This window comes from Nyctibius grandis, chromosome 7 (assembly GCF_013368605.1).
Source record: "Nyctibius grandis isolate bNycGra1 chromosome 7, bNycGra1.pri, whole genome shotgun sequence".
Lineage (NCBI taxonomy): Eukaryota > Metazoa > Chordata > Aves > Nyctibiiformes > Nyctibiidae > Nyctibius > Nyctibius grandis.
Genome location: NC_090664.1, coordinates 9,160,381 through 9,174,888, shown reverse-complemented (window position 1 = coordinate 9,174,888; position 14,508 = coordinate 9,160,381). Strand labels below are relative to the sequence as shown.

General features: G+C 43.7%; 1 protein-coding gene across 1 annotated transcript; it reads left to right on the top strand.

Annotated features, from left to right (window-relative positions):
• The first annotated feature begins 5,274 nt into the window (after positions 1-5,274).
• Positions 5,275-6,291, top strand: XCR1 (X-C motif chemokine receptor 1). Its single transcript, XM_068405544.1, has one exon. The coding sequence runs from the start codon at positions 5,275-5,277 to the stop codon at positions 6,289-6,291; it is 1,017 nt and encodes a 338-aa protein (XP_068261645.1).
• Positions 6,292-14,508: the final 8,217 nt, after the last annotated feature.

Sequence of the window (14,508 nt, the reverse complement as noted above, 5' to 3'; positions counted from 1 at the left end):
GTCTACGTAAATACCATAAGCTGATCCTGCCTTGACTGTAGTGGTATTTAGTATGTAAACTCATATATGTTTCATGAGTGGAGTCCAGGCTCTTAATCTGAGATGTTTCTTCCCTCCTAGACTGGGGTTATCACAGGGCTGATGGCCAGGGCTGAGAGGCAGAGCTCAGGGGGAACAGGGGGCAGGACCACCAAGGAGCTGGGCTGACCACGTGTCTTGTACCTGCCTTGTGAAACCCGTGGGGCACGGGTGGAAGCATCGGTCTCAGAAAATGACCCCAATTCAAGAGCAGGTTTTGCTTTAAAAATAGGGTAAGAGTTTTTGTGAGAAGCTGGGCTTCTTGGGGCTCTGCGAAACTCAATTGGGCAAAGGAAGTCCTACTGACGTTTCACTTTACCCATGTCCTGAAAGAGTTTGTTACCATGTGCAAAACTCCTCCAAGGCAGACAAAAAGTTGTTTCACCCACCAGTGCAGATCGACTGCCCAGAGTGCATTTGCGCGATGGGCCAAGTCTACATCCTGGTCATGACTTCCAGGACTTTGCTGTCCATCTTCTACATGTGGCTCCAAGGGTGTGCTCCGAGGCTGATAACAGTCATAGTTAGGGTAGCAGAAACATTATTTAACATGTTTTAAATTCCTTTAAATAAAAAAGGCTGCTCCATAAACCTGTTTGCAAAACTAAAACCCCTTCCTGCCAAAAAGAGCCACATTTGGGATTTTTCTTCCTATCCCAAATTGGAACAAGAGATCGATTAAGGAAGCAGCTACCAGATAAATTCCAGTTTAGGGGAACAGAAATTTATTTTCTGACTTGACTTTTGCTGCCTGGGTAGCTAAAGTGCAAACCAGCCTGCAAAGCCAGCTAGCTATTTTTTTTTCCCCCTGAGAAACCCGGAGAACAAGCTGTGAACCCCAGTGGCTCCAGCAGGAGTTTGAATAAAGTGAGTTAAAATGCTTTCGAGGTAGCTCCCATCAGTGCCTGCCTTATGGTAGGGGGCTTCTCTCTACTATATTCCCCTGGTCCTTTACAATTAAGATGAGCTTAACCTCAGTTTGTCTGTGTAAATGCCAGGAATCTTCTTAAAGGGAGCTGTCTCAGCTGCCTCTGCCTCAGGAGGAGGCTGGTGTAACACCCAGTGAGGAGCGATGTGGCTCCTCCCAGTGCCTCTCCCTCCCCTGCCTGTGAAGGGAGCAGACACAACTTCTCCCAGCCACTCTTTCAAATGCTCAGTTTAAAAAAGATATACACTGATGAGCAATACATATCTCCAGCTGACAGAGGAAGTCGAGCTCAATTTTCAAAGAAAAGCAAAATTGAATTAGAGGCCGCTAATAATAGGACTTCCACATTTCTGTATTAAAATCCTTTTTTCCATGATGCTCCAAGGCAAAGAACAGCACTGGTAGAAAATGACAGCTTCTGGAAAAGCAGTTGTTTCTGGCCAAGAGTGAAATGGATGTTGAATGCCTTGCTGAGTGCACTTCATAAGGGCAGAAATGGCTTTAAACTGTAGGATGTGTTTTTCCTCTGTTCCTATTTGTCCTGACAACAGAAATTAAGGTGATTTCCATCTTTCAGCCAACTTCTGCTCTCACTTGCACCATTATATATATACTGAACACAGTTGCATGATTTGTATTGCATGTGTGATGCTAACATGTTCTTAGCCTGTTGATTCAATCACATTAAGTTTCTATCATCTCCTTTGCACATGTCTTAACTGAAAATCCATGCAAAGCATTTCTTATTTATAGAGTGGAAAGCGAGGAGATAAAATACAATAGAGCAAAAACATAGGGTTTGATCCCAGGAGTTTTATACCAAATCTGAAGCAAGAAGGGAAAGATCCAAGTGCCTTAGGTTCCCACAAGGAGCTCCTTACTACAACAACCTGACGGACAGCAGCCCAGCTGGTACAAACATAGCATCAAAGCACATACTTAGTCCTGATCAGCCATCCAGGAGGTCTGATGCTTTGTAGGCTGGAGCCTCCGTCTTTAATGACATGGAGCCTGCACCAGGCGACATGGCATGGCATGCTGCATCGTATAGATTGGTTATAACCAAGCATGCAGTGCAAAGCTATGATTACACTGAGAACGTTGAGCCACCTCTGAGGGCAGGTCGGCAGCGAGGTCCTCCATCGAGGTCTCACCTGCACTGGGAGCACAGCGTGGAGGTACCATGCACCAGGCAGCCTGCAGTCAGTGTGAACAACGGTGGTGCAACACCCGCAGCACCTGAACCCCCAGCAAACGGGAGAGGAGGAGCTGGATCACACGATTTCAGAGTCCTCAGCAGACAGGAGGCGACGAGGAAAGCTGAGGATGCCAGCCTGGGAAAGGTGCAATAGCTGAGGGAGGAAGAGTAACAGCTGAGGTAAATGGAGGTTAAATTACCACCTCTTCAAGAGCAAGCTGTGGAAATGATGTGACCTGATGAGGACAAGGCACCTGGGAGTTGGTGGGCACTTGGAAACTGAGGAGATGAATGTGGTGGTGGATGCTGTGGTGCATCTTGGCCTCTCTTGGGCTCCTTGGATGCCAAGGTGGTGAGCTCTGGGCATCAGGGACTACGCCTTGCTGTGTAGCTTTCCACAGGCACATCGGTGGCCCTCAAGCTTGTCTGCCTGCAGACATAGTGTCTTTTTCTGGCTGCTCAAATGTCTGCTGTCCGGATTTACGGCTTTGGCAGTGGCACTGAGCAGGAAATCCAAGAGAGACAAATTAACTTGTTTTGTGAACCAGAGCATTAGCAAAGAGCGAACCATGCAGCACTAAGAAGCAACCAAGAACAAGCTACTTCAGGGAAGCATTTTTCTACTTTCTCTGGAAGTGCCGAGCACAAAATTGGAAGGAAGACTTTGAATTTCCTGACCTGGCCCCATGCAACCGTTCCTCTGTCTCGTCTCAGAGCACAAGACAGAGGCTTTTGAGTCAGTTGCCTAAGGTACCAAGGCATTCGGAGATCTGAAGACGGAAACAGCAGGAGCTCCTAGGAGGGTTTCCAATCTCAGACACACGCCTGCCTGACTCAAGCACCTGCGTGCTCAGCATCAGTGCTCTCAGGGAAGATGGACACGGGAAAACGGAGCCTGTTCGGCATGTAGAAACAATTTACAACCTCTTATCACCTGACCTGTGAAGAAAATAGATGGGTTCATATCCTTTTTTAACTTGGCACTTAACCATTATCTGACATAATCTCAAAATACCTTTGCAAAATGGCACACTCTGTTTTGCAAGCATTGCTCAACTCCTGACAGCGAGCAAGAGAGCGAGCGATGCTCCGCAGAGGATACCTGGGTCTCTAACCACTGCCTGCCCTTCAGCAGGGGTGTGAAGAGCAGAATAACACAGGGTGGTGAGGGGCAGGATGTGTGCAGGTCAGAATAATTCCCAGGCAGAGGCAGGGATCAAGGCTAAGGTCTTTGTGAGAAGGTCCTTGTGTCAGGGGCCAGCAGCAATGGTGGCAGAGGCAAGGAGCAGCCCAGCAGCAGCCCTGTGTAGCTCCTGGCGGGTGGGCAGTCCTGCCTGGGGGCTTGCTGGCACTGAGTGACCAGCATGGGAGGAGAGAGTAAGTGGTGAAGACAGTGGTCAGCACTGTCATCTCATCCATGGAGAAACTTTACTCTTTGCAAAGAAGTTCCTCTTCACCCTTAGGACAGCTGCTAGGGAGGAGCCATACCTCCAGCCTGAGCTGAAACAGGAAACATGGTCAAGACCTCAATCTAACTCATGTATTGCTTCAGTGTCATCTGTACCATCAAGTAAAACCAGAGGATGACAGCCTCAGCAGGGCCTTGTCCTGCATGCCTGAAGATGGCAGCATGGTACAGACTGAGGGCCACAGGCACAACTTCCAGTTAGGACTGTGCCTCTGGTGATAAACCTGCCAGGGCCACTTGCTGTCACCGTACTGAATCTTGCACATCCCTCACCTCCAAAACCGGGCGGCTACACTCCAATGGAGAGATGGTCCCTGGCCTGTGCTCCCTGTACCAAGCTCTGGCTGACCTGAGCCACCTACCCCCACGGATGACATTAAATGCTGGCAGCCAGCAATGCTCCCTGGCACGCTTTCCTGGCGTAGACATAACCTTCCTGTCCTCCAAAGGCGGCGTGTCTTTTCCTGGCTGTAGCAGGCAGATTCTGCCTTCACTAATCCAAAAAGAAAAATGTCACCAGCACAATTTTGGCCTGAGTTGTGGAGTTTCTTTCTTGCAACTGTACTTCCAAAGAAATCTGTGCCAGGTCTCTCACTGGCGTCAGTCAAATCAGGATCCAAACACGGTGCTGCAGGTAAGCCTTCATCTGGGATAATGTTTATATAGACTTTGAACTGTTGGTTGGAGCCATTACTAATTTTTCTATATCTGTTTTTTAGGTTAATTTCATAAAGAAATGAGGCTACTGCAACCTTGCTACCCTTGTATGTTCACCTGATTGTATGTCGTCTTCCAAGTCCCAGTAATCTTTGACATTGTTGGCCAATTTCAACCAACCATCCAGTTGGGATTAAATTCCTACCTGAAGATAGGCAGACAGGCAGAGGGCAGCAGCCCCCAGAAATGGGTGTGATGGGAACTCTGTTCCTGTCATATCCTTGAGAATCAGCAGGCCACAGAGATGCACAGAGCACCCAATGTGGGGATGCTTCCATCACAGCTTGGAGATTTTAGATACCAACCAACCTCAAGATGAAAATCTGTACGAAACACATCTTTTTCCATTCTTAGTGCTTACACTTGTTGACACTGGTACTGCTCAGCTTTTTAAGTTTCTGCAGTGCTGAACCTCGGTGACAAAGAATCATATGTATGGTGAAGTGTTTAGGAATTTGATACCATTCCAGAAAACTTTAAAAAGTAGCAGATTTGAAAGGCTTGGCACCTGGGATACTTACATTAAAAAACAATGAACCCTCAACCTTCATGTAGTGGAAGCTTAGTAATTAGCAGTTGTCACTGACCATATTGTTTTAGAAACATCTTAGTTTCTGACTTCTTAAGTATTTAAGATCTTGACGTTGTTTTGAGCATAAATCTTTAGTATCTACCTGTTCATGCTCTAGTCATAAGAGGAAATGACTCCTTTCTCTCCCAAAAACAGGACAAATAAGGTAGTTTCACTGCTTCTTTTTGTCTCTTAAAACAGAAGTCTCCACAGTGGGAGTTTAGTTATTGGGTTGATTTTCACCAAAATTTGGTTTGATTGTTGTGGTTCTTCAAAGTAGCTGCTGGAGAACAGTGCGAGGTTTGCACAGACAAATGGATGAAGAACATTATCCACCTGATTCAGATTTTAATTACTCATATGAATACTTTTTAAATGAAAGCAATGTCTGCGAAATGGGTAACTATTTTGTTTTTTACACCCATCTCACTACTGTCCTCTACACTCTGGCATTTTTGCTCAGCCTGCTAGGAAACACTCTAGTGTTATGGATCCTATTCAAATATGAAAACCTTACGTCTTTAACAAACGTCTTCATCATGAATCTCTGTGTCTCTGATTTAGTCTTCTCCTGCATGCTGCCTTTCTGGGCAGTGGACCAGTCCTTTGGGTGGATTTTTGGTGAGTTCCTTTGCAAAGCAGTGAACGCTGTTTTCTCCATCGGCTACTACAGCGGTGTTTTCTTTTTGACTCTCATGACTATCCTGCGGTACTTGTCTGTAGTGAATCCTCTCTCGACTTTGAGATCCCAGACACAGCGCTGTGGTTTTCTGGTGAGCTTTGTTGTTTGGACCGGTAGCATATTAATTGTGGTTCCTGAGGTGATTCACACCACAGTGCAAGAAAACTTGGAAGGGGACAAGACCTGTGATTATGCTGACTGGAAATGGAAAAAGGTGGACATTTATCAGAGAAACGTACTCTTCCTGTTGTCCTTTGGGGTTATCATATTCTGTTACCTCAAGATACTGATAATCCTGCTCAGAACAAGATCTCGCCGAAAGCACAGAACTGTGAAACTCATCTTTATTATTGTGGTGGCTTTTTTCCTGAGCTGGGCACCTTACAACATCCTCAGCTTTCTGCTTACTTTTCCATCGCCTACCTGTCAGTACGAAAAAGACACCAACCTTGCCTTTCACATCAGCCGTAAAATTGCTTTCTTCCACTGCTGCCTCAACCCTGTGCTCTATGTTTTTGTTGGAGTCAAGTTCAAGAGGCATTTGTTACATTTATGCAGTCAATATTTACCCTGTGGCAATGGTCAAGTCTCCAGCCCCAGGATCTGCTTTCAAGGCAAATTCCACTATGAAGATGCGTCCATCTACTGAAGCGAGACCTAACTATTAGCACTGATCTGGGATGAACTTTCAGATTTCAAAAGCCATGGATAATCTCTAATTCGTAGAGGCACTTTCCTGAGAAAGACACAAATTTACACTTTGCAAACATGCTGTGTGTAGAAAGTAATAAAAAATTTATTATTTGCAGTGCGATGGAGAGCTGAGAATGCTGAGAAATTACTTCATTGGCCTGTAAGTCTTATGTTTATGACTTTTTGCACAGTGAGATGGATTTTCTCTCATTTATACTTTCTTTTTAAAAGGAAAAATATTTTGCTTTTGCCTTTGGGAGCTAAAATATCAGGTTTTAACATAAATGGTGTTGCATGTTGCTGTCTTGCCTGACTTAATATACTTGGATTGATATATAGCAATGGACACATATGTATTTCTGTAGCTTTTAATGCTTTACAGTGTTTATTAGTGCTGAACTCATTGGTTCTCTCTTTTGGGGAGTCTCAGGATTAACTGGCCTGACAATAGCTACAAGACCTCAAGCCTCTGAAGTTCTCAGTGCAAATGTTCTTTTATCTGTTGGTAGATAAATATATATATAACTAGCTTAGTGTAGAAGTAGTCTTTTGGGTCTGAAATGGAAAGTTTGTGAGAGCCCTGGAAGGAACACAAGCTGTTAAGAAGACACTTTACTAGGATATTAGTTTTCCTCCTGGTACTCCTCCTGCTGTAGGCACCTTCCAGTCTCTGAATATCCCTTCAGGCAGTTGCAGTGGATCGGCAGCCAATCTCCGGAGCAGCACAGGAGTATATTTGTCTCTAAATGCCCTCTCCCTCCTTTTGTCCCTTTGCCATGGTGCTGAGAAGAATTAAACTTTCTAAAAAGGTTATAGTGCAAGAACAAATGGCTTTTTTAATAGCAGGATAGAAATAGCTTGCTTTATTTGTAAAATTAAAGTTTGCCCCCCACCTTTTTTTAGGAAGCCAGAGCAGCAGGTTTTAGCCTATATACTTGGATGCTTGCTTCTTCACAACCTTTTAAAAACTGCTTCGCAGAGATGTTTAAATCTCTCCTTAAAACCTGATCACAAAGCCAGCCATATGTTTGGTTTTGACGTGCTTCACATCTGTCTAAATACCAGATACGCTTGCATCTCTGAGGTGTGCGAGCATATGGTCTAATCAGCTGCCTGGCCACACGCAAGTCTTTCATTTTATGCATGCATCTCATCTACGTGGGCAGGTGGGAAGTGAAGTGCAAGTATTTGCATAAACCTGGCTTTGGAAATGTTGCTAAGTTGTGTTAAGTGCAGGAGTGTTTTTACATGACCACTAAAACTTTATTTCCCAACTAAAAGCACGTTGAGGGAATTCACTTCAACAGCACACATTTTTGCAACAAAACCATTCAAGTTCTGATTACACCAATCAAACCTCGTGGCTTTTTTTCTCATGGAAACTGATATTCTTCTTCATGATAGCTCGGCAGGTTTTTTTCCTCAGGCAGTGTAATACGTAGTGCGTACTCCAGTGTAGCTGAATGGCACTTAGAATCATAGAATCATAGAATGGTTTGGGTTGGAAGGGACCTTAAAGATCATCTAGTTCCAACCCCCCTGCCACAGGCAGGGACACCTTTGCACTAGACCAGGTTGCTCAAAGCCCCATCCAACCTGGCCTTAAACACTGCCAGGGAGGGGGCATCCACAGCTTCTCTGGGCAACCTGTTCCAACTTCACGGGTACCAGCAAAGCTCTACAAGAGGAAAATGCTGTGATGATGAGTAAAAGAAGGTCTTGTGCACCTACATCATTTCAACAAACTGTCATTCAACTCATTGTCCTAGAGCTACACTACCCTGAAATCTTTACTGTCAATACATTTTGCATTTAGCTAAAAAAAGTCAAGAAGTATAACAAAAGCACGAAAGATTGAAATGATCCTGCTCTGCCTAGTTTTTAACAAGTTGTTTAAACCTGTTTGTAGCTTGAGCATATTTTGTTACAGTACATCTGAGCATGTAAAGGGAATGCTTAATATTACCCAATTGTACTGCCGCCTACCATAACCAAAGTAACTCAGCATGTGGAGATTTCCCCTCCTGATATAATGAAGTGGTACTAATAAACATTCAGAAATTCAATGCAATACTACACTGTGACTATTATTCTCTGCCTTTGATAACCAACTATTATGGTTCAGGTATTTTCAATTGAAGAAGTAATTGTGAATTTTCATAGTTTAATTTATCTCGGAAGAGGCTTCTGGAGGTCATCCACTCCTCCACCCTGCTCACAGCCATTCTGTCTTCCCAGTTAGACAAGGTTGCTCAGCGCCTTGTCTGGTCAAACTCTGAAAATCTCCAAGAACAAGGACTGCATGGCTCCTCTGGGTCCCTGTTCCAATGCTTAACAACTCTCACAGTGGATTTTTTTCCCTTCTACAAGAACAAAATTTCTTTTGCTGCAACCTGATGATGTTGCCTCTTCCTTGCCTTCTCTGTGTCCTTGCATTACATAATGGAAAAGAGCCATCAGATCTCCCCTAAGCCTTGTTTTTTCCTGGGGCTAAACACACCCCAGCCAATCTAGCCTCCTCGTATGTCATGTACTCCAACTTCCTAACCATCTTGGTGGTCCTCCATTGGACTCACTTCAGTCAATCTCTCTCTTGTATTGGGGGCCCCAAAACTGGATATGCTACTGCAGATGTGACCACATCAACATCAGGTAGAGGGCAATAAAGGCTCCCCTCAACCTGTTGGCAATGCAGGTCCATACACAGTTAGTCTTCACTGCTGCAAGGGCACATCACTGAGTTGTGTTCAACTTCTTGTCCACTCGAACCCCCAGATCTTTTCCAGCAAAGCTGACCTCTAGCCATGTGGCCCCCAGCCCATGCTCTTGCAGGGGGTTAAGCCACCCCAGGTGCAGGACTTTGCATTTGCCATTGTTGAAATTCCAGGGCTCCTGTCAGATCATTCTTCAAGCTTGCTGACATCTCCTTGCACGGCAGCCCTACAACTCACTGTGTATCTTGAACTTGCTGAAGCTGCACCCTGTCCCACGGTCCAGGTTGTTAATGAAGCTATTAAACAGTGTCAGCCTCAGTACTGATCCCCAAAGCATGCCACTCATAACCAGCCACTCATTGAGACTTCAAACCATTGACCACTACCCTTGAGCCTGATTGATTGTCCAGTCAGTTTTTTATCCACTTTGTAGTCCACCCATTCAGTCTGTATCTTCCCGATCTGGCTACAAAGATGCTGTGGGGGACTTTGTCAAAAGCCTTGCAGAAGTCAAGGTAAATGACATGCACATCTTTCCCCTCATTCACAGAGCCAGTCATCTCATTGCAGAAGACAGTCGAGTTGGTCAGGCACTGTTTTTTCTTGGTAAATCTGTGCTGGCTGTTCCCAAACATTTTTGTCCTGCATCTGTCTGGTAATGGCTTCCAGGAGGATTTGCTCCATCATCTTCCAGGGCACAGGGGTGAGACTGACCAGCCTGTAGTTCCCTGGATTGTCCTTCTTGCCTTTTTTTGGAAAAGGACGTGACCTTTGCCTTTTTCAAATCATCAGGGACCTCCCCTGATCATCATGGCCTTTAGAGGCAATAGATAGCACCTTGCATATTGGGCAATGCCCTCAGCACCATCACGTGCACCCTTCCCTGTCCTGCAGACAACTATATGTCCAGTCTACTTAAGCAGTCCCAAAGCAATTCTCCTCTGCTATAGGTAGTACCCCTCTCTCCAAACTCTGCTACTAGGCACAGAGACCTGTAAGGCACTTGGAGCTATACCCATTGTTAAGAAGAAATATATTGGTGTAGCTTCCATCTTTGTTTATGCACATTATTAAATACCTATGTTGCTAAAGCCACAGGATATGCTCGGTGCAGGTCTGGAGATGGGCATCTTCCTTCTAGGAGCTCCAGATACTTGGAAAATACAGACTGCTTTGGGTAAAACATAATGCTCAGGGGACCTTGAATCTTTAATTTCACTCACTCAATCAATCAACTATTATGTGGTCTGAGCAAATGCAGAACTGAGAGAAAGAAGTTTGTGAAGTGAAAAAGGAGAAATTAATTGCTTTTGGAAACCACAGTCTATTTGGGGGAGGGGAGTGGTGTCAGATTGAGTGGTCACAGTACTACCAGGGGTGCCTTTACACAGGATGGCACCTCTAACCCTAACTGCAAGTTATAGTTAAACGGACATGCTCTTGCTGCTCTGATTAAGTCCATATTAGGTTCCATCCAGTGGGAATGGAAGAACAATGGCTTCACCCACAAGCAACTTTTAGCTGGATTGGGCCCCTCTCCCTACCTGACTTTTCAGCAGCTCAACACAAAACTGAGCATGACTGCCATAGCCTGTCAGAGCTCCCACCTTCTGTGCGGCCATGGGAGCCTGCATCAGTCAGTGATCTGCCTGTAGGGAAAATCCTCACTGACAGGGGTAAGGCAGGTAACCAAATTAATCCTTTCCACCACTAATGCAAACAGTCTTAAATAAAATAAGCAAACTTAAAATTCACACATTTAAGAAAGCATCCTGTTCCTATGAAAATCAATGATAATTTTGCTTCTGATCATAATCAGAGCAAGAATCAGACTCATAAACAAGTGCAATGCATTGGGCAAAGCACAGCATGCACTGCTTATTGCCAGGAGTATTTTCATTGGGAGTCAGGATACCTCCAATTATAACTCAATATTTTGAAAATACCACTAGTGTTGTTAAAATCATAAATAAAATTCTATTTTATCTCCTCCTTATGGTTACTCAGCATTTTAAAATGCTCTTGCTCATCCAGTGTTTAAATAGGAAGGGCCTGTGTTAAAGGGAGAGAAGTTTGACTGATATTTGCTGTACTGATTAGATGCCCACATGTTCTTCAGGAAGTAATACTAAAGCAAGCACAAAAATTAGAAAGGAAAACAATACAAGAGTTTGCTGTCAGTCAAAATGAGAACAGACAATAAGAAGTACCGGTAAAAATGACCTATGAAGACCAGTTGTATATCATCATAAAGGAGGGACAAACACAACGGTGCTTCACCTACCAGCATAGAGCTATTCTTGATATGAACTCACTTGCTCCTAAGCATACTGAATGTTGAAAGTGAGCCCTAAGGCCATTTACTCACATAAGGAACCCTATCCATGTTTGAAATACAAAGAACCCTGAAGCCATCTCACAGCAGTCACCCATGGGAAGGGACTGCTGCTAGCAGTCTTTCTCTGCATCTCACCTTCTTCATCTAAGAGTGTTACAGCAGTGAAAGATCAGAGAACCCAGTAAGTTTGGCCTTGCAGAAAACAATTTGTGGTTTGCCAACACAATGATTATTCATTTTTTACTTTATTTGCAAAGCCTTGTGTCTGGGATGGAATAACTATACAGGTTGAGGAGGGCAGGTGCCTGGGAAGGAGCTTGGAAGAAGAGGATCTGGGGGTCTTTGATCACAAGCCAGCAAGCACACTCACAGCAAAGGAGGCCAACCACATCCTGGGCTGTACTAGCGAGAGTGTAACCTGCAGGTCCAGAGAAGTGATCCTTCCCCACTACTTGGCACTTGTGAGGCTGCATCTGGAGTAGGTGTCTAGTTTTGAGCTCACCAGTATATGGAAGTCATGGACATACTGGAAGGAATCCAGCAGAGGCCTTCAAGCCATTCAGGGCCTGGAGAACATGATGGATGGGGAGAGGCTGCAGGAGCTGCATTCATATGGCCTTAGGAAGAGAAGGCTCAGAGGAGAGCAGGCTGAATCTGCAACTGCCTGACTGGAGTATACAGAGAAGATGGAGATAGACTCTTCTCAGAGGTGAACAGCAATGGGCACAAACTGGAACATGGGATATTTCAATTAGGCATAAGCATTTGGTTTTTTACAAGGACAATCAAATACAGGAACACAGACTCAGAGAGGTGGTTCAAGAGTTGACTGGACCTTGAGCAACCTCATCTGATTAGACCTACTTTGAGCAGAGGTTTGGAGTAGAGACCTCCAGACGTCCCTTCAGACCTAAACTACTCCCTGATTTTTATTATTTGTTGCTGGAGCAACATTAAACCAAGTAAATGTTGCCAAAAGATTGTTTTAGAGAAGAATTCAGCCTGAAGAACACAGTCCTTCAAGAGAACTGAACACAGAACTCAAAACTGAAAAGTTAGGGTTTCATGTCCAAAGCCTTCACTGACTTGTGCAATGAACAGTGTAAGATTGAAGATCCTGGCTGGAGTGAAGCAAAGAACTGAGAATGACAGAGAAAAGTGCAGGGAGTGGAGTACTCTCTCCTTATTCAGGAACTGCTGAGATACCAAATCCAAAATACTTTTTAGTTTGTTTCATTCCTCCAAACAATGCTGCTTTCTGAGGTCACGTTCTGTTTCCTGATGGCGACTACCTTCCAGCCATCTTAACCAGCTTCTTAATCTCCTAAGACCTAGTATGCTCTTTATCCACGTGCCACACCTCTATATGTATACAAAAGACTCTGGTTCATTTAAACTGCACAGTCCAGAGTCTGTGTCCTGGCTCCCCCATATCATTGCTGGTTCAGTTGGACCAGCACTGAACCAGCTCAAAATCTTGGTATCTACTTTGTCTGCACAGAAGTGAAATGCAGCCAGTTCTGAGCAGCGATAGCTCCAAACCCCGATGTGCTCAGGTGGAAGTCAGTCTCAGAAGCTGACCTGATATTAGCAGAACATTCTTGCAAGCGCCTCAGCCACCTTGTTGAAAATGCCAAATTTGCTTCTAAAGGTTTTCCAGAGCTTTGCTGGTTCTTTTTCTGTTGCCTGCTTCCAGCTTTATACCTACTGACAATTACTGTCCACCTATTCAAAACAGAATGCAAGCAAATGCAAAAAGTGCTTCCAAAGCTTTCTCCCCACAGTCACAGAAAGTCTCTGATGATGAACAGCAGCCTGTTGTTCAGTCTAGCTACAATGGTATGTTAATCCACTGAGGGTGACCAGGGAAACTGGGAGCTTGCTACTCTCATACAATACCTCAAGTGCCTAGTGGAAGCAAAACCCTCCCCAGTTATTATACAGCATCAATTAAGTCTTTAAAAAATTAAAAGAAAACATGTAGCACATGTAACAATAATCTCAGACAGACGGAAAGAATGCATCTATGGACACGTATTCAGAGACCACTACGAAATAGTCACAGAATCTAATAGCCACAGGAGAACTTTTTTCTTTTTCTTTTTTTTTTTTTTTGATAGATCCCAGTTATTTAAGAGGGTTTAGTAAAGACCTGATCTAGTCAATGAGGCACCGAAGTGTCAGCATGAGATGATTGATGACAGTGTATAATTTTACTTTAGGATGAGCCAGACAGTGTGAATGTAAATTGGCTTGCCTGAATGGAGGAAACTCTTCCCACATGAAAACAGAGCACATTTACGCATTACAATTGAAACTAAAGGATTCTATATTTATTTGCAAACTTTGTATAGAAATGGCTTCTAGTGCCACCAAAATGCAAAAAAAAAAAACCCAAACCTAAACCAACCCACATTCAAATTGCATTTTCAGAATCTCTCTAGAAGAACTGCAGCTTGCATTAGATTTAACTTCTGATGTCAGAAGTTGATTTCAGCCCTTAAATACTTATCTTGGCCTACATTTTAGCCATACGGATCAGAACTTAAAGAATACAGCATGATCCTTTAATGATCCTTAACACATGTTAAATAGCAATTTAGTAGTTTTAGTTGATTGAGTTGGCTACCTCTATGGAATATATTTCCGATTGCAAGGGTAACATTCCATTAACTAGTGAAACGATTTTTCCCAACAAAGGCTTTCCTTTTGCTGGGATGACTGATATTGCCTTTCCTGGGCTAGTAAAATTGACAATAATTCCCATCCAGCTTATCACAGTTTATGAAAAAGTTAATCAATAAATTCTATCAGAATAAAAATAAAGAAAAGCAACACAAATGGAGCAGATTATGCATTTTTTTTTCTAGGGCAGCTCCCAAAAAGCAAAAATATTGAATCTGTTTTGTTGTTAAGAAGTGAAAAATATAGAAAATTCTAAGGAAGTGTTGGTCATCCACAGACCTAGTTGAAAACAGCATGTTCTCCTCTGAAGAAATTGATGTATGTATAAACAGGCAATAATTCAATAATTAATGTCAATAAGTATTTCTGAAAGTAGCTTGTCACTACGTAATTGAAAGGAGGAACAATCCATTCTACTTGATTATTTTTGAGTGAG

Excerpts from the sequence above, each read along its gene's own strand:
- XCR1 (XM_068405544.1), top strand. The coding sequence starts at position 5,275 with ATGGATGAAGAACATTATCCACCTGATTCAGATTTTAATTACTCATAT.